This window comes from Somniosus microcephalus, chromosome 7 (assembly GCF_052327205.1).
Source record: "Somniosus microcephalus isolate GS21.2 chromosome 7, FLI_Smic_1.0, whole genome shotgun sequence".
Lineage (NCBI taxonomy): Eukaryota > Metazoa > Chordata > Chondrichthyes > Squaliformes > Somniosidae > Somniosus > Somniosus microcephalus.
In genome coordinates this window covers 71,711,174-71,734,480 of record NC_140993.1, presented here as the reverse complement: position 1 = coordinate 71,734,480, position 23,307 = coordinate 71,711,174, and the positions used below count along the sequence as shown (strand labels likewise).

At 43.5% G+C, this 23,307-nt stretch overlaps 1 protein-coding gene across 9 annotated transcripts in view; it reads right to left on the bottom strand.

Moving 5' to 3' along the window:
* LOC147114715 (SWI/SNF complex subunit SMARCC1-like) overlaps positions 1-23,307 on the bottom strand; it is a 256,482-nt gene that overhangs the window by 120,527 nt on the left and 112,648 nt on the right. For all 9 annotated transcript variants that reach the window (XR_015078977.1, XM_085992582.1, XM_085992581.1 and 6 more), the window contains 5 exons: positions 22,661-22,814; positions 21,924-22,040; positions 19,044-19,103; positions 12,116-12,374; positions 982-1,143 (listed from right to left, as the gene is read on the bottom strand). Coding sequence is in view for 8 of the 9 variants with exons in the window: in XM_085992582.1 (XP_085848708.1) it covers positions 982-1,143; positions 12,116-12,374; positions 19,044-19,103; positions 21,924-22,040; positions 22,661-22,814 (752 nt within the window). In the remaining variant the exon portion in view is untranslated. The remainder of the gene's footprint in view (positions 1-981; positions 1,144-12,115; positions 12,375-19,043; positions 19,104-21,923; positions 22,041-22,660; positions 22,815-23,307) is intronic.

Sequence of the window (23,307 nt, the reverse complement as noted above, 5' to 3'; positions counted from 1 at the left end):
AAGTCAGCTTATTGTTGTCGGGGTTTGAATGGCTCCAAGGACATTTCTGCCAAGGCCAGGTGGCTCATTGAAAAACAGAACTGGCCTTTTCCCTGCAATGCATTGGAGCTCTTGAATAAGGCAATTTTATCTGACCTTGAGGATGACAGGGTTTCTTATGGGATATAGTTCCAGTATCTTGCAAGTAAGCAATGAGGTAGAGACGGGGCAAGAGAATTCAGTCAGGCGGCAGAACCACCAGCTGATTTTTCCCTTCCCTACTCAGGGATGTGGAGACCAGATACAGTATCCCAAATAGTCCCCAAGCTCAGTACAACGCAGGAAATAAGTCGATATGCATCAGTACTGCACTGGGTGCAGCATTTACCAACAGGCTATCGGAGAGCTATGCACTGCAACCCCAACGCGTTTAGCACATGCCCATGATGCTCCACAAGCTGAGATACCAATGCCCGTCATTATGTAGAGTTAGAGCATTCCTCCCAACAGCAGGCCATAAACACACAAATGACCAGATCTACTGAATTCAACCGCACAATGCCCCACGAAGGGATTGGAACTCGCAAACTTGTGGTGAACTCTGAACGAGCAGTGCCCCCCCAACCATGACTTGTTATATCTACTTGCCCAGGCAAACATCAGATGCAGTGTCAGCAAGTTCAAGTGAGAGCTGAATAGACCTTTTTGGCAAAAGTAGTCATTCAGGATAATGCAAGAGTGAACGCATAAGCAAGAGAAAGTTTGAGAAAGAAGCTTAAAATTGTGAACCTTGGGACCAGCCTTAACCAGTTTTGCACATTCCTACATCTCTTACAAAGCAAGCCAGAGAAAGAGTGAAAACAGGGGCAGAAAGGGACTCATCCAGATAGAAGTCACGATGGCCCATCATAAATCGCACAACATTATTGAGGAAGGTAGGGGCACTTGTCTGCAATATTACAGGCTGGACATACAGGAAAAATTGAAGTCGTTTTAACTTACCAGTTTTCTCTGGTTCCTCCGGAGCAGTGCCTGCAATGCCACTGTTTTCCAGACCATAGGAAGGATCCACTTTCCCAGAAGACCGAGCCATCTCCTGTACCTTCTTCACATGCGCCTCTACTAGTTCAATTGGCACCTCCTCCCTCACATGGGAAAATTCCTCTGCGAAGAGCAATACAATTACTTGCAAATGCTGCAAGCTAAGGGCATCCACAGTCAACATTTTAAAAAGCAGTGATTCTCAACTCCTCATTCAACTCAGAGAATATCACTTTCTCCAAGCACCATATAAATCAAACTGTATAGTGTCTCTTTTCCAACACCAACCTGCCTGTCCTTGCTGTGCAATGAAGGATGGCATGAGTGGACAGGTTGCCAACACTTCACATTCAAGGGCGAACGCATAGCGCATACTGCAGCACAATTGGTCAAATGGGCAATGTTAAGAGGGCTTGAAATAGCAGAGACAAGTTCCTGCATCTTCATAAATTCACACTTAAGTTTTACAAGAAACTTCTCATCGGAAATTAACAGAATAACTGGATTAACAGACCAGATGGATGGATCTGTGATCTCCTGACAAAAATACTCAATCCTCACAGTAGCGAGGCATTACACACAAAGTCTATTGCAAGACAGATTGTAACCAGGAGTTCAACTAGCAAAAAAATGATAAAAGGATTAGATATGGAAGGGAGAAACTGCTTTCATTATTAAGGAAGCAGTAACAGGACATTTGGATAAGCATAATTTAATCGGACAAAGTCAGCATGGTTTTATGAAGGGGAAGTCATGTTTGACAAACTTGCTCGAATTCTTTGAGGACGTAACAAACAGGGTGGATAAAGGAGAACCAGTGGATGTAGTGTATTTGGACTTCCAAAAGACATTTGACAAGGTGCCACACAAAAGATTACTGTACAAGATAAAAAAATCACAGGATTGGGGGTAATACACTGGCATGGGTGGAAGATTGGCTATCTAACAGAAAACAGAGAGTTGAGATAAATGGTTCATTCTCGGGTTGGCAATCAGTAACTAGTGGTGTTCCGCAGGGGTCAGTGCTGGGACCCCAACTCTTTACAATCTATATTAACGATTTGGAGGAGGGGACCAAGTGCAACATATCCAAGTTTGCCGACGATACAAAGATGGGAGAGAAAGCAGTGAGTGAGGAGGACATAAAAAACCTGCAAAAGGACATAGACAGGCTAAGTGAGTGGGCAGAAATTTGGCAGATGGAATATAATGTTGGAAAGTGTGAGGTTATGCACTTTGGCAGAAAAAAATCGAAGAGCAAGTTATTATCTAAATGGAGAGAAACTGCAAAGTGCTACAGTACAAAGGGATCTGGGGGTCCTGGTGCATGAAACACAGAAGGTTAGTATGCAGGTACAGCAGGTGATCAGGAAGGCCAATGGAATCTTGGCTTTTATTGCAAGGGGGATGGAGTATAAAAGCAGGGAAGTCTTGCTTCAGTTATACAGGGTACTGGTGAGGCCACACCTGAAATACTGCGTGCAGTTTTGGTTTCCATATTTAAAAGATATACTTGCTCTCGAGGCAGTTCAGAGAAGGTTCACTCGGTTGATTCCGGAGATGAGGGGGTTGACTTATGAGGAAAGGTTGAGTAGATTGGGCCTCCACTCATTGGAATTCAGAAAAATGAGGCGATCTTATCGAAACATATAAGATTGTGAGGGGGCTTGATTGGCTGGATGCAGGGTTGATGTTTCCACTGATGGGTGAGACTAGAACTAGGGGGCATAATCTTAGAATAAGGGGCTGCCCTTTCAAAACTGAGATGGAGAAGAAACTTCTTCACTCAGAGGGTAGTAAATCTATGAAATTTGCTACCTCAGAGAGCTGTGGAAGCTGCGACATTAAATAAATTTAAAATGGAAATTGACAGTTTCCTAGCTGATAAGGGAATTAAGGATTACGGGGAGCGGGCAGGGAAGTGGACGTGAGTCTAGGTTCGGATCAGCCATGATCCTATTGAATGGCGGAGCAGGCCCGAGGGGCCGTATGGCCTACTCCTGCTCCTACTTCTTATGTTCTTTCAAGACCGATAGAGGGTGGTTCAGTAAGGGTATCGTATCAAGAGACATGGAGCAACGGTGGTTGAGGTACAGTTCACCCATGATCTAATTTAATGGTGAAGCAAGCACGAAGGGCTGAATGACCTATTCATGTTGCTATAATACTAAAGTTACAATAACTTCTCAGTAAAACTATCCTTTGTTTACAGTAAGTTTAAATGCAGTCACTTGAGACAGTACCGTCAGAGCAAGGGTACTTTGCTTTCAGAAAGTACACCTCACAAACATCGCCGTTTACTTGACTGGTTAACCGTATACGGCCGAGCAGGAAACAATATAGATTAACGGAGAGGATACACAAGTGTGGTGGAAGAGACAGGTTCTTCAGGAGACTTGGAAGAAAAGCAGCAGCAAGGCAACGTCGTTTAAGGAGAGAATTCCATCGACCATGGAGGTGCAGTGACAATTTTCTGATTCGGATTGTGGAAAGGGCTACAGTCAGGTGCTTTGGGCTGGGACATGCAGCTGAACATCACGGTTAAGAGTACAGGCAATCTGCAACTCTTCCACTGATCTGCCCAGTGCAATTACGCCAAATCTCTCAAATCCCAGCAATCACAAGGGTTCAATAAGTTGTTTGTCCTCTTCACTTCAGGCTCGATTTGGAAACATAGGTGACTATAGTTGTACAAATATCACCCTTTGACATTCAGCACTGCAGGAAATTTCAACAGACGTAACCCCTCCAAAGGAAAGGTAGACGAAAGAGTCGAACAAATTATTCCATTTATTCAATTTGATTGTTACAGCCAAGACAAATTTCTCATTAATCGGTCATAATCGTGTGCGGCGGAGCGAAGGTGGACAGCTCATTAAGCAGTCAAGCTCTAACAAGGTCAGACAAGGACCGTTCTTCTGCTGTCTCATTAGTGTTTAAGAGACCCAGCAACCAAATCTGATAATGCTGGCTCAGTAAATGCACGTATTTACCCTGCTGACAAAGCAGCACGTTCCCCATTCCTCTTCTCCCACACAGAGGTGCAAAAATGCAGCAAGATCATTTTCATTCATCCTCTCTGTCCTTCCCACTGGGGTCTGAACTCTATCTGCAAGGTGCTTGAAAACCTTCTGCTTTGTTACACACTCCATATAAATTTTAAGCAGCTGCTGTCCTTCAGCATCATGTAACTTCTCTTAACTTCAGCAGAAGGGAAAGGGAAGAGGGAAACAATTGCATAGCATTGTTCGTGCAACCAAGGAGTAGTTGATAATGAGCAGGAAGGAGGAGGTGACCAAAGGTGTGGATGAAGAAAAATGACTTTTGATGGAGACAACGGGTACTGAGGGATAGGGTTGAATGTTTTCCTCTTGCAGGATGGCATATACAAGGAGAAAACTGCAGCCAATAGTTTAGTCTCCAACTGTTGTGTATCTGCAAGTTAGTCTGCCTGCTCCAATGGACATTAAAACACTTTAAATGGGAGGGTCAGTCAGGTTGGTTTTACTGGAAGGAATGAGATCAAATGAGCCAAAGCACTTCATCCCAACAGATCATCATACAGGAAGCAGAAGGGATAGCAATTAACAGACACAATCGGTTTATCTACCTAACTGTTCCAGATCATGTGCTGTTGCGACCTGCATCACCATTGGGTGCTAAGGAAACAATTATTTATATAGCGCCATTCACAACATCAGGATGTCCCAAAGCGCTTCACAGGCAATAAAGTACTTCTAAAATTTAGTGATTGTTGTAATGTTGGAAAGCGACGAACAATTTGCGCACAGCACGGTTCCACAAACGCCACAGAGATTACCACCAAATAATTTGTTGTTGATGTTGCTGGTTTAGATAAACATTGACAAGGCACGAAGAGCTCCCCTGCTCCAGTTAGAACATTGCCATTGGACCTGCAATGTCCACCCAAGGGCAAAGATGGGACCTTTGATTAAAGTCTGATCCAAAAGACAACACCTGTGACAACGTAGCACTCCCTCAATACTACACTTAAGTGTCGACTGAGATTATGTGCTGAAGTCCTAGGGTGGGGTATATGAGCATTTACACTCGTATACGGTAGCGCAGCAGTTACATTATTGGACTAGTATGCCAGAGACCTCGACTAATAATCCAGAGCAAGCAGACCTGGGTGGAACCCAAGCGGCAGCGGGAGCAAAATAAAGAGTGCGGCGAGGGGAGGCCCGGGGGCAGAGCGAGGGGAGGCCCGGGGGCAGAGCGAGGGGAGGCCCGGGGGCAGAGCGAGGGGAGGCCCGGCTCGGGCCTCCCCTCGCTCTGCCCCCGGGCCTCCCCTCGCTCTGCCCCCGGGCCTCCCCTCGCTCTGCCCCCGGGCCTCCCCTCGCTCTGCCCCCGGGCCTCCCCTCGCTCTGCCCCCGGGCCTCCCCTCGCTCTGCCCCCGGGCCTCCCCTCGCTCTGCCCCCGGGCCTCCCCTCGCTCTGCCCCCGGGCCTCCCCTCGCTCTGCCCCCGGGCCTCCCCTCGCTCTGCCCCCGGGCCTCCCCTCGCTCTGCCCCCGGGCCTCCCCTCGCTCTGCCCCCGGGCCTCCCCTCGCTCTGCCCCCGGGCCTCCCCTCGCTCTGCCCCCGGGCCTCCCCTCGCTCTGCCCCCGGGCCTCCCCTCGCTCTGCGTGAAGCTGTCAAATTGTCGTTTAAAACCCAACTGGTTCACTAATGCCCTTGAGGAAGGAAACCTGCCAGCATTACCTGGTCTGGCCAACGTGACTGTCGCCCCACACCAGTGTCAAGTAGCCTGGGAAGCTACAGATTTGTATCAGATAAATTAGACCATAATGCAATTTTCAACAACCACAGACTCAACAACCAGTGAGCATGGCCTCAACCCCAATAGAGGGAAGGTGAACAGTAGTTCAGATTTAGCTACTTCGCTAGGTTGGTGTGTGGAAATATAGTAACCAGGGAAACAGTGGAGGTCGATAGTGTCAGCAAGTTCAAGATGGACTGCTAACATTGAAGGCAGATATTTTTTCCAAATCCTAAACATTGTTTCTAATACTACAATACCATTGGTAAGCAATTCTCTTGGGGCCATAAAAATCAAGAGAAGTTTACAGCACAGGAGTCCATTCGGCCCATCGTGCCTTGCTACAATCCCACTGCCCTGCTCTCTACTCATAGCCCAAGAGACTGAAAAGGAGAAACAGTTGGAAACCTGAACCTGAGCAGATTGTGCTAAATCACCACCCAAATAGGGCAAAAGAATTGGACAGTTTAAAACTAGAAAAAGAGTGAGCAGAAGGGCGAAACTGATCAGCAGACGGTGTTCAATTGTGTGAAGCACCACAATCATGCCAGTTATCCACACTACTCGTGTTTTGCAATCTGGCCCATTCTCTCCCCAAAACATGGACTCAACAAAACATTGTGTCCCTGGACACAAAAAGGTTTGAAGCTCCTTGTACAAAGGCCATTTCACCAATTACAAGCAGAACCACAAATTTAAGATGACTGATGGCACTGGTTTAAAAAAAATCAAACCCGTTTTACATTTCAGGGAAGGGGAGAGATAAATCACTTGTGATTAAGTACTGTGAATAAATCAACAGCTCACTTCAGAAGGGAAGCATTGCTCATCAGCAACTGAGTCGTGATTCACATTCTGATAGAGTAAAGATATCACACAGAGAGTTACAAAGATACAATCCAAGGTGTCAGCTGCGACTCTCGCCTGAGTCAGAAGATAATGGGTTCAAGCCCCACTCCAAACGCCTGTGCATTTAATCTAGGCTGTCTGAAGTGACGTCTTTCCGATGAGATGTTAAACCAAGGCCTCGTCAGCCCTCTCAGCTGGATGTACAAAATCCCATGACACCATTCGAAGCAAAGCAGGAGTTCTCCCGATGTCAACTTTCATCCCTCAACCATCACAATACATTTTCTGGTCATGTACCTCACTGCTGTTTGTGGGACCTTGCTGTGCGCAAATTAATTGCCATGTTTTCCCTACATTACAATAGTGACTACACTTCAAAACTATTTAATTGGCTGTGAAGCGTTTTTGGACATCCTATAGTTATGAAAGGCACTATATAAATGCAAATTCTTTCCAATCCAAAGTAATCCCAGGTAATACCAGAAAGCACAAAAACACAAACATCAGAGTGCTCCTACTAAACGTAGCAGGCCAATGTAACAAAGCAGAAATGCTTCCACAACCTCATTATTCTCCGAAAGAAAACACATTTACTGACTGCGGTTTGAACTGTGGCTCCTAAAAAGAACCAAGAATGCAAGATGCAAGGACAGGGTCAATTCATCAAGATCGTTCCTTACAAATGTACACTTGTTGTCCAGTCAGTTCATCTCCCAAGAAAAAGTTCTACATTGAAAGGCTAACCAAGTAAAATGCCAGAACACTTAACAGTACACTGGTAACTTGAATGGTTGGAGGAAGAAAGGCACAAGCTCAGTGGACCTAAACGATATCATACAAGTAACATGACAAGATATTTCATCCCATAGCGTTTTATGGTTGGGTGACTGGGCAGATGCAGTATGTGGATAAATGCTAGGTTATCCACTTTGGTGGCAAAAACAACAGATTATTATCTTAACGGCAATAGATTGGGAAAAGGGAAAATGCAACGAGACCTGGGTGTCACTGTGCACCAGTCGCTGAAGGTAAGCTTGCAGGTGCAGCAGGCGGTTAAGGCGGCAAATGGTATGTTGGCCTTCATAGCAAGAGGATTCGAGTACAGGAGCAAGGATGTCTTGCTGCAGTTGTACAGGGCCTTGGTGAGACCACACCTTGAGTATTGTGTGCAGTTTTGGTCGCCTTATCCGAGGAAGGATTTTCTTGCCATGGAGGGAGTGCAGCTAAGATTCACCTGGGATGGCAGGAATGACTTATGAAGAGAGACTGGGTTGATTAGGCTTATATTCGCTAGAGTTTAAAAGAATGAGGGGGGATATCATTGAAACTTATAAAATTCTAACAGGACTAGATGCAGGAAGGATGTTCCCGATGGCGGGGGAGTCCAGAACCATAGGTCACAGTCTAAGGATAAGGGGTAAGCCATTTAGGACTGAGATGAGGAGGAATTTCTTCACCCAGAGAGTGGTGAACCTGTGGAATTCTCTACCACAGAAGGCAGTTGAGGCCAATTCATTAAATGTATTCAAGGAGGAGTTAGATATATTTCTTACGGCTAAAGGGATCAAGGGATATGGGGAGAAGGCAGGGACAAGGTACTGAATTTGGATGATCAGCCATGATCTCATTAAATGGCGAAACAGGCTTGAGGGGCCGAATAAGAACATAAGAAATAGGAGCAGGAGTAGGCCAATCGGCCCCTCGAACCTGCTCTGCCATTTAATAAGATCATGGCTGATCTGATCCTAACCGACAATCTACTATCACAGAACCATCTCCTGAATCTAACAGAATTAGACACACGAAATAGGAGCAGGATCAGGCTACACGGCCCCTGGGCCCGCTCCGCTACCCACAGGGCCATGTCCGATCCGAACCTAGACTCATGCCCAAATTCCTGCCCGCTCCCCGTAACCCTTAATTCCCTTTACTTCTAGGAAACTGTCTCTTTCTGTTTTAAATTTATGTAATGATGTAGCTTCTACAGCTTTTTGGGGCAGCATATTCCATGGACCTACCACCCTCAGTGAAGTGGTTCCTCCTCATCTCAGGTTTGAAAGAGCAGCCCCTTATTCTAAGACTATGCCCCCTAGTTCTAGTTTCATGCATCATCGGGAACATCCTCCCCGCATCCACCCGATCCAACCCCTTCACAATCTTATATGTTTCAATAAGATCGCCTCTCATTCTTCTGAACTCCAATGAGTAGAGTCCCAATCTACTCAACCTCTCCTCATATGTCCATCCCCTCATCCCCGGGATTAACCGAGTGAACCTTCTTTGTACTGACTCGAGAGCAAGTATGTCTTTTCTTAAATATGGACACCAAAACTGTATGCAGTATTCCAGGTGCGGTCTCACCAATACTTTGTACAACTGAAGCAATACCTCCCTATTTTTGTATTCTATCCCCCTAGCAATGAAAGCCAACATTCCATTGACCTTCTTAATCACTTGCTGCACCTGCACACTAACCTTTTGAGTTTCGTGCACCAGGACCCCCAGATCCCTTTGTACTTCAGTACTTTCCAGTTTCTTGCCATTAAGATAATAACTTGCTCTACGATTTTTCCTGTCGAAGTGCATAACCTCACACTTTCCAGTATTGTATTCCATCTGCCAAATCTCTGCCCACTTACTTAGCCTGCCTATGTCCCCTTGCAGGTTTTTTATGTCCTCCTCACTCACTACTTTCCCTCCCATCTTAGTATCATCTGCAAACTTTGATATGTTACACTCGGTCCCCTCCTCCAAATCGTTAATATAGATTGTAAAGAGTTGGGGACCCAGCACCGACCCCTGCGGAACACCACTAGTTACTGATTGCCATTCTGAGAATGAACCATTTATCCCAACTCTCTGCCTTCTGTTAGATAGCCAATCCTCTATCCATGCCAGAATATTACCCCCCAATCCCGTGATTTTTTATCTTAAGCAATAATCTTGTGTGGCACCTTGTCAAATGCCTTTTGGAAGTCTAAATACACTACGTCCACTGGTTCCCCTTTAGCCACCCTATATGTTACTTCCTCAAAGAACTCCAGCAAATTTGTCAAACATGACTTCCCCTTCATAAAACCATGCTGACTTTGTCCTATTAAATTATGATTATCCAAATGTCCTGTTACTGTCTCCTTAATAATGGACTCCAAAATTTTACCGACCACAGATGTTAGGCTAACCGGTCTATAGTTTCCAGCCTTCTGTCTACTGCCCTTTTTAAATAAGGGTGTTACATTAGCAGTTTTCCAGTCTGCCGGGACCTTTGCCGAGTCCAGGGAGTTTTGGAAAATTATTACCAATGCATCCACAATCCCTACCGCCACTTCCCTCAAGACCCTAGGATGTAAGCCATCAGGTCCAGGTGATTTATCCGCCTTGAGTCCCATTATTTTACCGAGTACCACTTCCTTAGTGATTTTGATCGTGTTTAGCTCCTCCCCCCCATAGCCCCCTGTTTGTCCAGTGTTGGGATATTCTTAGTGTCTTCTACTGTAAAGACTGATACAAAATATTCAGTGTTTTTGCCATCTCCATATTTCCCACCATTAATTTCCCGGTCTCATCCTCTAAGGGACCAACATTTACTTGAGCCACCCTTTTTCTTTTTATATAACTGTAAAAACTCTTACTATCTGTTTTTATATTTTTTGCTAATTTACTTTCATAATCCATCTTCCCTTTCTTAATCAATCTTGTTGTTATTTTTTGCTGTCTTTTAAAGTTTTCCCAATCCTCTATCCTCCCACTAGATTTGGCTACCTTATATGCCCTTGTTTTTAGTCGAATACTATCCTTAATTTCTTTACTTAGCCACGGATGGCTGTCTTTTCTTTCACACCCTTTTCTTCTCAGTGGAATATATATTTTTTGGAAGTTGTAAAATAACTCCTTAAATGTACACCACTGATCATGTATCGTCTTACCCTTTAATCTATTTTCCCAATCCACTCTACTCAATTCCGCTCTCATACCTTCATAGTCTCCTTTATTCAAGCTTAGCACGCTTGTTTGAGATCCAACCTTCTCGCCCTCTAATTGAATATGGAATTCAACCATGTTATGGTCACTCATTCCAAGGGGATCCTTTACTAGGACATTTTTAATTAATCCTGTCTCGTTACACAGGACCAGATCTAAGGTTGCTTGCCCCCTGGTCGGTTCAGTTACATACTGCTCAAGAGACCCATCCCTAATACACTCAATGAACTCATCCTCAAGGCAACCCTGCCCAATTTGATTTGTCCAATTAATATGATAGTTAAAATCCCCCATAATTATAGATGTTCCCTTATTACAAGCCTCAACTATTTCCTGATTGATACTCCGTCCAACATAGTTGCAACTGTTCGGAGGCCTATAGACTACGCCCACTAGTGTTTTTTTCCCCTTATTATTCCTTACCTCCACCCAAACTGTTTCATTATCCTGATCTTTTGACCCAATATCATTTCTCTGTATTAGTGATTCCTTCTTTTATTAACATAGCCACCCCACCTCCCCTTCCTTCCTGCCTGTCCTTCCTGATCGTTAAATAACCTGGTATGTTTAATTCCCAGGCATTGTCACCCTGCAGCCATGTTTCTGTAATGGCCACAAGATCATACCCATATGTAGTTATTTGCGCCATTAACTCATCTATTTTGTTACGAATGTTACGTGCATTCAGATAGAGAACTTTCAAAGATGTTTTGTGACACTTAGCTCCTGCTTTTGCCCTTTTTATTACTTTACCTTTTACTCCATACCTTCTGCCCCTTCCTGACACACTCTGGTTTTTAATTTCCCCACTGCTACCTAAGTCTATGACCTTCTCTGTTGTCATTTTTATTATTTGCTCTCTCGGAACCTCCCCCCCCACTAGTTTAAAGCCCTCTCTACAGCCCTAGTTATATGATCTGCCAGGACTCTAGTCCCAGCACTGGCCAAGTGAATGGCCTACTCCTGCTCCTATCTTCTATGTTTCTATGACCTTTACACTCCATTCCAGCCGGAAAATAGTCAGTAAGCATTAACTAGGAAAGATTTTTTTTAATGCAAGTTGAAGGTCTGTGGGTAGATTATCGAATCCTAGACTCTTGAAAAGAGGTGAATGAGAATTCAGCCAGAGGGGAAGACAAGATACCAAATGGTCAAAGGAAAGTTGAAAGTAAACCCTGACAGAAGATGCGAGCACAGATTCAAACTGAGAGAAAGCAAATTTAGAACTGTTTATGATGTCATCACACAGTGATTAACATGGAATGGACTTCCAAGTAGAGCAGTGGAAACAAAAATCTGAACTGTTCAAGAAACAGCTGGCTTTGTGATGGTTTACGGGAATTTTCCTTTTTAACTGAATCAACTAAGAAAATGGTCTCCTTCGTCTCCAACTTTTCAGTTTTAATTTCTTAGTCTCTTTTTAGGGCAGGGTTGACTCATCATAAGATAACACAAATTACACGGACAATGTCGATAAATTCCTTACCCAAAGCAGCCTTAGCAGCAGCTGCAGCCACGCGGGGATCCACAACAGAGGCCAAGAACGCCACAGTGCTCATGACAGGATTCCCAGACTGGCTAAAAGGAACAGGCTGGAAGGCCAGAGGGCCGAGGGAGGAGTCAGTGTCTTCCAGGTAAGGGTCTTCGATGGGCAGTCGCAGGAAGTTCAGTATGCACTCATCCTGAGTGCGGCTCCCAACATGCTCGGATACTTTATTCCAGTCATCTTTGTACATTTCCAGAGCCTACAAAAGGAAAAGATTAAAGTTAATTTTGTTCAAATCAATCAGTAGCATTTACAAATTAGATTTACAGCCAATCAATTAAAGAACTTGAAAAAGCTCAGGTCATGAGCCATCTGGACAATCTCAAAAACTGAACTGTTGGCTCGCGATCACTTACTCGCTCAAATATCCATCCAATTCTGTCTTCAATTTTTCTACACTACCTTCCTCCTCTGACAGTCTTCTACATATGTAAAATAGTTAAATATGAATTGTTTACACATTTCCCTTCCTCCAAGTTCGAGTTAGCAGGTGGCACTTTCAAACAGCCATATACATAACTGGAAAAGCCGACTGCCGTTCATTTCTCTTGTCCCAAAGATTAATTAAGTCCCCTGAAGGCTGTATTTTCGCTCACTGGACTACTTACATGGAGAGTCACCTCTCTGCATCCCCAACCCAACAATGCATCATTACTAATGAAAAGAAATCACTGCTCAAGAAATCAATTGGGAAGTGAGTAAGCATGCTAACTCGAACCATTTCCCCTCCGTTTGCACACATCACAAAATGATACAGCACAGAAGGAGGCCATTCGGCCCATCGTGCCTATTTGATAGAGCTATCCAATTAGTCCCATCCCCCTGCTCTTTCCCCACAGCCCTGTTCAAATTTTGAACATCTCTATCAAATCTCCTCTTAAACTTCTCTGCTCCAAGAACAACCCCATCTTCTCCAGTCTCTCCACGTAACTGAAGTCCCTCATCCCGATTACCATTCGAGTAAATCTCTTCTGCACCCTCCAAGGCCTTGACATCCTTCCTAAAGTGTGGTGCCCAAAATTGAGCATGATACTCCAACTGAAGCCTAACCAGAGTTTTTATAATGGTTTAACATAACTTTCTTGTTCTATTTATAAAGTCAACAAGGGCGACATATGCCTTAACAGCCATCTCAACTTGTCCTGCCATCTTCAAAGATTTGTGTACCTACATCCCCAGGTGTCTCTGTTCCTGCACCTTTTTTAAACTTGCACTATTGAGTTTATATTGCCTCTCATTCTCCCTACCAAAACGTATCACCACACTTCTCCGCATTAAATTTCATCTGCCCATTTCCAGGTTATTAATCTATCAAAAAGTGCAGTGGTCCCAATACTGACCCCTGGGGAACACCACTGTATACTTCCCTCCAGTCTGAAAAACAACTGTTCACCACTGCTTTCTGCATCTTAGCCAATTTTGTACCCTCACAGCCTCTGCCCCTTCAATCTGATGGGTTTCAATTTTGCTAACAAGTCTATTATGTGGCACTTTATCAAACACCTGTTGAAAGGCTAGATACACATCATCCCTCTCCGTGACTTCATCAAAGAACTCAGTTCAAATCTCACCATGACAAATTGTGTAACTGAATTCAATAAAACTGGCAATTTATAATCTGAGAGAAAATGAACCATGAAAGCTGCTGAATTGTCATCAAGTACCAACTGGTTCACTGGTGTCCTTCAAGGAAGGGAACCTGCCACCCATCCCTGCTCTGGCCTACAGGACTCCAATTTCACACCAAGTGTGAGATTCAATGCCCTCTGGTGTGGCCTTGCAAGCTAATCAATTGTAAATACTATTTTGAGCGCAGAATCAGCACAAGGACTGCAGCTGTTGAAGGGGGCCCACCATCCTATGGCTGTGAATGTAATCTTGCCAGCATCATTCACATTCAAAGAGCAAAAAATAATTAAAATTCCTTTTCTCAGTCACTACATTGAGGGGGGGAAGAGACAACTTAGGTGTGCACTTGTGTATTCCACCATCCCCTGGCAAAGAGTCAGAGCACCAATGCATTGTAGCCTCCTATTTTACTGCACTGCAATGCCTCCCATGAGTATATGCACATTTGCAGCATGAAGCTACACAGTTAAGAATGGCCCACAAAAAAAGTGTCAGCACCTGTACGACTGTGCAGGGTGTCTCAGCCAAACAAGACACCTGTCACCAGACATGCACAAACCTGCACCTATAGCAGGGTTTGCAGGGCAGCAATCAGGAGTGGAAACTCTGGCCAATTTTCCCTCTCTGTAACCCAGAAACTGACCAACATCTGCAAATGCCAGCCCAGCTGAGGCTAGGGTCAAACCAGTGACCTTCATGCTCTGTGCGGCTCAACTGTTTCATTTGTTTAACCTGCTGATCCACTAATTTTAAAACAGCTTTTCAAACCAGTCACTAGATTCAATAAAATTACAAGAATCAGCCAGATGACAAACAGAACATGTCGACTGTGAGGTTGCAGTATTTAAAAACTCACTCAGATGCTCATTATGTACTTCATGTAGCCTCAAGAGGATTCATCCGTGATAAACTGATAATTGAACAGCCTTCATATAATTGTCCTACTCAAAATGTTTTCAAATCTTAGCATTACTATGAACATTTATGACATTTTAGCCGATACTAATGCAGAGAATTCACACTAACAAATGGAGGAAAAAATGGCACAATATTTATTTATCATTAACCTATCCAGCCTGTTGAGTTAAGTACAGTACTCCTGTTGCATTTAAATTATGTTTTTTACTAAACTGCAACTTATCACTTTTTTTTTAAGTGCCGTTCTTATTAAAATAGAAGATAGCCTGCAGCCAGAGGTAGTCATGATGGGCATTGTGAATGCAACATGACATCTCACCCCATCAAACCCCTGCTCCAGTTAATCCTTCTTTTTTGGCTGAGAGACGAACCATGGCCAGGACATCAGGAGAACTCGCTGCTGCTCTTAGTGTAGAACGTGCAGGGGTGAAATTAAAAAGGAAATTAGGAAAGCATAGAGATGGCATAAAAAAAATTGGCAAGTAAGATCAAGGAAAACACAAAGATGTTTTATAAATATATAAAGAGCAGGAAGATAACTAAGGAAAGAGATGGGCCTATTGGAGACCAAAAAGGTAAGGTGTGCACACAGGCAGAAGATGTAGGTATGGTTCTATTGAAAAAAGGGAGAGAAAACAGGGAACTACAGACCGGTTAGCCTAACATCAGTAGTAGGGAAAATGCTAGAGTATTATAAAGGATGCAATAACAGGACACTTAGGAAAATATCAACAGGATTAGACAAACTCAACATGGATTTATGAAAAGGGAAATCGTGTTTGACAAAGTTACTGGAGTTTTTTGAGGATGTAACTGGTAGAATTGACAAGGGAGAACCAGTGGATGTGGTGTATTTGGATTTTCAGAAGACCTTTGATAAAGTCCCACATAAGAGGTTAGTGTGCAAAATTAAAGCACATGGGATTGGGGGTAATATACTGGCATGGATTGAAAATTGGTTGACAGACAGGAAACAGAGAGGAGGAGTAAATGGGTCTTTTTTGGAGTGACAGGCGGTGACTAGTGGGGTACCGCAGGGATCAGTGCTTGGGTCCCAGCTATTCACAATATATATCAATGATATGGATGAGGGAACCAAATGTAATATTTCCAAGTTTCCGGATGACATGAAACTAGGTGGGATTGTGAGTTGTGAGGAGGATGCAAAGAGGATTCAAGGAGATTTAGACAAGTTGAGTGAGTGGGCAAATACATGGCAGATGCAGTATAACGTGGATAAATGTGAAGTTATCCACTTCGATAGGAAAAACAGAAAGGCAGAGTATTATTTAAATAGTGATAGATTGGGAAATGTTGGTGTAAAAAGAGACCTGGGTGTCCTTATACACCAGTCACTAAAAGCAAACATGCAGGTGCAGTAAGCAGTTAGGAAAGCAAACGGTATGTTGGCCTTCATTGCAAGAGGATTTGAGTACAGTAGCAAGGATGTCTTACTACGGTTATACAGGGCCTTGGTGAGACCACACCTGGAGTAGTGTGTGCAGTTTTGGTCTCCTTACCTAAAAAAGGATATACTTGCCATAGAGGGAGTGCAACGAAGGTTCACCAGACTGATTCCTGGGATGGCAGGGCTGTCGTATGAGGAGAGATTGGGTCGACGAGGCCTGTATTCACCAGAGTTTAGAAGAATGAGAGGGGATCTCATTGAAACGTATAAAATTCTGACAGGGCTAGACAGACTGGATGCAGGGAGGATGTTTCCCCTGGCTGGGGGTTCTAGAACAAGGGGTCAGTGTCTCAGGATACAGGGTAGGACATTTAGGACTGAGATGAGGAGAAATTTCTTCACTCAGAGGGCGGTGAACCTGTGGAATGCTCTACCACAGAAGGCTGTGGAGGCCGAGTCACTGAATATATTTAAGAAGGAGATAGATAGATTTCTAGACACAAAAGGCATCAAGGGGTATGGGGAGAGAGTGGGAATATGGTATTGAGAAAGAGGATCAGCCGTGATCATATTGAATGGCAGAGCAGGCTCGAAGGGTCGAATGGCCTACTCCTGCTCCTATTTTTCTATGTTTCTTAATGAATACTTTGCGTCTGTCTTCACAAAAGAGAGGGAGGATGCAGACATAGTTAAGGAGGAGTGCAAAATATTAGAAGAGATAAACAGAGCGAGAGAGGAAATATTAAGGGATTTAGCATCTTTGAAAGTAGATAAATAGCCAGCCCAGATGAAATGTGTCCCAGACTTTTGAAAGCAAGGAAGAAAATAGCAGAGTCTCTCAACATCATTTTCCAATCCTCTCTGGTGTGGTGCCAGAGGACTGCTAACATTGTATCCTTGTTTAAAAAAGGGAGAAACGGATAGACCAAATAATTACAGGCCAGTCAGGCTAAACTTGGTTGTAGGCAAATTATGGGAAAAAATTCTGAGGGACAGTATAAATCGTCATTTAGAAAGGCACAGAGTAATCAATGACAGTCAGCATGGGTTTGTTAAGGGAAAGTTGTGTCTGACTAATTTTGAGGTGGTAACAAGGAGGGTCAATGACGGTAGCACATTTGATGAAGTCTACATGGATTTTAGCAAGGTTTTTGACAAGGTCCCACATGGCAGACTGCTCAGAAAAGTGAAAGCCCATGGCATCCAAGGGAAAGTGACAAGTTGGATCCAAAATTGGCTCAGTGGCAGTAAACAAAAAGAGTAATGGTCGACATGTTTTTGTGTGACTGGAAGGCTGTTGCCGGTGGGTTCCGCAGGGTCTCGATCCCTTGCTTTTTGTGGTTTATATCAATGATTTAGACTTCAATGTAGGGGGCATGATTAAGTCTACAGATGATACAAAAATTGGCCGTGTGGTTGATAGTCAGGAAGAAAGCTAGAGACTGCAGGAAGATATCAATGGACTGGTCAGGTGGGCAGAAAAGTGGCAAATGGAACTCAATCCTGAGAAGCGCTGTTTAGTTCATCTTTTCAACACAAAAATACAGTACTGAGTGAGCCAATCAACCATTTATACCTATGCCAGTGTCACACCAGGGCAATCCAGTTTAATACCATCTCCCTGCCCTTTCCCTGTACCCTTGAATTTCCCCCCCCAAATATTCACCTAATTGCTGCTTAAATGTAGTGATTGACTCGCTTCCAATGCAACAACTTGCATTTATATCGCTCCTTTAATATAGGAAAACATGCCATGGTGCCGAGTCTCATTTAATGACTATCAAACAAAATTTACAACTGTTGTGTATGTACCTTTAAGAGAATAACTGGTCTCAGACTGCAGTACCGGCAGTGACCACCCCTGTATAAAAGGCGCTAGTGAGCCTCTGTGTTTTTAGTTTCACTATTGACTTCCACCAGTAAAGACTTATTTTGTTCACTCCTGCTGTCCGTGTCTCAATTATTCACGGACGTAACAACAACCAACCACAAACAGATATTAGGACAGGTGACCAAAAGATTGGTCAAAGTAGGTGGTTTTCAGGGGCATCTTAGAGGAGATAGACGTAGAGTGGCAGAGGGGTTTAGGGGGGGAATTCCAGAGCTCGGGGCCTTGGCAACTGAAGGCATGGCCGCCAATGGTGAAGCGAAGAAAATCGAGGATGTGCAAGAGGCCAGAATTGGAGGAGCGCAGAGATTGAGGGTTGTTGGGCAAATAGCCCTTTGTATGAAAAAAAATTCTCCTCCTTTATCCTCTTGTACCTCTGCTACAGGTTGATGAAGTCACGGAAATAATCTTATACTATTTTATTTTCAAAACTTTTAACTGCTTAGATTTCACCACCTCTCCAGTGAATGCAGCTTTGGATTTTAAAATCACAATTTCCCACTCATCCCTCATACAAGCCTAGCCAACCAATATTGCACCTTTTCCACCCTTTCTCTCATGGGTGCCAAAGACTGCACACAATACTCCAACTGTGCCCAAATCAAGTCTTACACAGATTCATCTGCTCCATGCTTTTATAGTCACATGCACCACTTCGCAATAGATAGAGGCCAATCACAAACTTGTACTGAGGTAGCTGCCGTTCCTTGTTTTGCCAACTGGAAACTAGAATGAAAATCACCAAACTGACATGGTGAACAGGGCCTGGCAGCATGACTGATAGAGAGAGAACCAATGAGACTTGTTGCACTTTGTAGAGGATTACAAGGAAGCACATACCATGTTACAAAATATATACAACTGATGAATAGCAGATAACTACAAATTTACTCAGATCCTCTCTCCATACAGCTCTCAGCACAAACCACAAATTATTTTAATGCTGTAATCTGAAACTGCTTTTCCAGTAACTAAATATTCCAGCTACACCTCCCAGAGTAAAGTTATGAATGAGAAGCACTCACCTCTAAGAGCAGCAGAGTTTCCTGGTCTGTCCAGTCCCTGGCTGCACTGGCCTTACTTTGCTGCAAGACAGAGACACAGTGGAGAAATATGAACATTCAAAGTGAAAAGGCACTTAAACATAGAATTCCATCCTGGTTTTTGTTTTTTTGGGCATTTTCACCTCCGCTCCCCCACCACCTTCTACCCAAGGCGCAAACCCTTGCTGGCGTACACTCTCGCGTGTCGGCAGCACTCTGATGCTGGCCCAAAATGCTGCGCTTCATGCAAGAACAGAGTATTGGCAGGATATTCAACTGTGGAGAGCATCAAAGCCGATCCAGAACCTGTCCTCCATCCAATGACCACTCACACATTTTCCAGCAGGGATCACGGGATGACTAAGGATCAGCTTCCTATTCCTTGCTGAAAAACCATCCCTGAAACAACACCAGCACAGTAATATATGTGACAAGCTTTCATCTGCTTTTAACTGCATCAACTATCTCATGAAAACTGCTGCTACACAACAGCATCCAAAGATACAAATTTTAGTTCATTAATGTGCACTGGTAATGACATGTAAAATACAACTCTGCACAATGCAATTTGATTTACAGTGTGGTTTTGAAAATTAAGGACAATGAACATGCCTATGGTCTACAACTACATGTACCAATTTCAGAAATTGAACAGCTCTACTCATGAACTATCAGCAACCCCCAATCTCTTGTCCAAAAGGACTCAAAGTAAAAATTTAAAACAAAATGAGCACAGTTTAAAAACGACCATCAGCTGAGCTCCTCTCCCCAACACTGACAAAGGCTACAAGCAGGAGTCTTCAATAAAGTGAAGGGCAATCACTGGGAGTTCATCTCTCACATTCTCCTATCACAATGTTTTCTATTTTTATGGGCTAGCTGCATACCAGATATGTACAGAAACACATCACCCCATTCAAAAGCCTCCAAAGTAAGCTGTGGAGAAATCCAATATCTGTTTGGTCGATATGAGGACACACTCACTGACCAGAGGCATAGACCTCATTTATTCAAATTCAACTTTAGGCGTAGGTTGACAGAGGCAAGGTTTATGGATCCTCAAGTGCTCACAGACATAGCCCTGGATTCCAGTCCGCCAAAACAGCGTACATCACTACAACGTTCCAGGAAGCTCACCCGCTACGACATCTCAATCCCTTACGGCACTAGATTGCAGAATCATTTGGAGCCAGTAGGAGGAATCACACTCCAAGACAGATCAGCTTGTAAATCACTATCAGAGCCCTGGAGTACTGTGAACCGGCCTGACTGCGATATCAGATGACAACAATTGCTAGAGTTAACTTGGCTCCAAACTTGCATCCCGAGCCAGGTCATCTTGGAGCCAAACACAATGCCAAAGGGACATCACTTACTTCTCGCCTCCCTCACCCCCAAATGGAAGACAGTGGCAAATTGGTCAGAGGCTCGAACAGTTTGCAAGCTTATTTGGAGAATGAAAATTCAAAAAGATTAGTAAATTATTTAAAGTGGAAAACATGCCATAAGAGCTTAAAACCAAAGTATCAGACTTGAATCTGGAACTATGGGAAACAAACACTCCAAGTTGATCCCATGAATAACTTGACATTACAGGAAACTTTCTGGTATCCGGCACGGACGGGACCGACGTGGTGCCGGTTCATAAACAATTCCGGATAACCGAACGCTATAGTAAAAGATACGGAGCTCAGAGCTCCGTATAAAGCAACAAACCCTGTTACAGCTTCAAAACAATCGGCAAGCGTCTCTGTAGCTTAGCAACAGCTTCAGCTACACCCTTGCACAGCAACAAATGGAGTAAAAAAAAGTAAAAAAAAAGTTACCTGAACCAACTCCTGAATTTTGCCGGTGGGTAGAGCGTTCCGGTTATTTCGGGGCCGGTTAATCGAAAGTTTCCTGTAATATGTTTATTTCTTGTCCATCTATCGTTAAATCTGCTGATTGTTTTCTCATTTGGCTTTGTACTGACTAGTAGTTGCCCCATAGCTTTGCTCAGTGACTAAGTCAGAGATGTCATTTAGGAACAACATGAATGTAATATTATCTAACAGAACACATTTAGAATAGAGCAATTGAAATCTTTTACTTTGCAAAACTTGAAACTATTATTGCTTTCTTGCAAAAAATTTAGAAAAAATCTGAAGTCATTAGAATTTCAGGTGTCAAATGTATTTAATAATGCAGTCGCTGCAAGCTTTTGTTTGAGAGTTGGAGCACAGAAATTTACAAACCTTCCAATTCCCTGACTGAACAGCAATTAAACTCTGAATGACCTGTCTGTGTACTTTGAGCAATTAGAATGTGACACTCTCGGGAGCCGCAAGCCTACATTTCGTTGTACTGCACTTGTGCACTAACAATGACAATAAAGTTGATTATGATTATGATTATGAAAGGGTCACATTTCCACTTTTGCTGCTCCGAAAACAAAAACATTTAACAGCACAGAAGGAGCCTGTTCTGCCTCAACTTGCCTGTGTTGACTCTCAAAGAGCCATCTCTACTTAGTCATGTTCCCCTTGCCCCATAAACCCATTAAAATATTCTTAAACATTTATCCATTTTCCTTTACCTGGCCAATATTTATCTCTCAATCAACATCACAAACAGATTATCTGGTCATTATCACATTGTTGTTTGCGGGAGCTTTCTGTGCGCAAACAAGTGACTACACTTCAAAAAAGTACTTAAATGGCTGGAAAGTGCTTTGGGACGTCCAGTGATTGTGAAAGGTGCTTTCTTAATGCAAGTTTTTTTTTTTTTATTAATTATGGATTTTGCTTCCACCATTGTTTCTGGTAGGGCAATCCCTGTCCCAAGGCACCCATGATGCATGCTAAATAAAACTAAAACACTTACTTTTGCTAAGGTGCCTTTCTTTGTATACATGTCAGTACGCAGTCCAAAGTTCTGCAGGTCAGCCGGTTTGTCCTTTGGCTTTTCTGGGAAGTTCAACATCTGCTGAGAGGCAGGAATCTGCACAGGAGATTTCAGTGGACAGTTTTCTAAATTATTATTTTGTTCCGTGTCAATTAAAGGAGTTTGCTGTGGATTTCAGACATGCAGGAAGCCAAGCATTCAGTTAAATGAACATTCCATGATTTTCTTGAACTTAGGAAAACTGGGCATGCCTCAGAATATAAAGAAAATACAGGAGAAAATATCAGGGAGGAAAGAACTCAATGGGGTGCAGTATATAAAAACCAACAAGTTAACTTTGCACCTGCAAAACTAAATCAGAACATTTAAGGAAAACTGTACGTGATGAAAATTCAAAATACAGAAAATTCTGGAAAGGCATGGCTGGTCCATGTGCAACCCATCTTTTCTCTTGTCACAGGGTAACAAAAATCTACTGTGCAGTACCAGCATTTTCTGTGTTTAAATGAATGCCGATCATGAGAACTTATTTCCACAAAGCTTTCATGAAGGAGAAAAATAAATGTAAATTGCAACATCAAGTAATTCTGCTGCTCACCAGTTACCAAATAACTTGATAAATAACACCCTCCCGAGGTTACACTAATGAGAGCCGGGGGCGGGGAAAGAGAGAAGGGAGGAGAGGCAAGGCAAACAGTTGATTTCTCATGTCTTACCTGAGGAGTCCGAAGATGAACCGGTACCAAGCCCGAGGGTGTATCCGCGAGAACGTTGAAGTGAGGGGTCGGGGGAGGACCCATGGGCAGAGGTCGACTGTCGGCATCCACTTGGTAATTCACAAGGCCCCACTGCTCCAGGAATGCATGAACTCTAAAGAAAGCAGTGCACATTAATGCACACAGTAAAATGTCACAACATGCCATCTGCCAACAGTGTCTGCCATTTTGATGTTATCTCAAGACCCTCTCACACATTGCAGCTATGATAAGTGTACACAGAGCAGTTCTGAAGCATGCAAGTTGGCAGGCAACTCCCTCAAGAAACAAACCTTTACAACAATGGAAAAAGTAAAAGCCCTTGCCAACCCGCAACCCAACCAAGTCTTCAAAACCCAGCCATTAATTTTTAAAAACTTCATCCAAAGCCAGTAAAAAGTCAAATAATAAGACGACACCAATGACTCAGGTTCACATTTTAATTCCAACACAACCTACAATTTTACTATTCCGCACATCATGGAGGCGTCACTTATGGAGAGAACAAAATATGCTTCAGAAAGGGTCAGCTTGGTTCAGTGGTAACATTCTCACCTCAGAGTCAGAGGGTCATGGGTTCAAATCCCAAATCGAGGCGATGTTGCAGC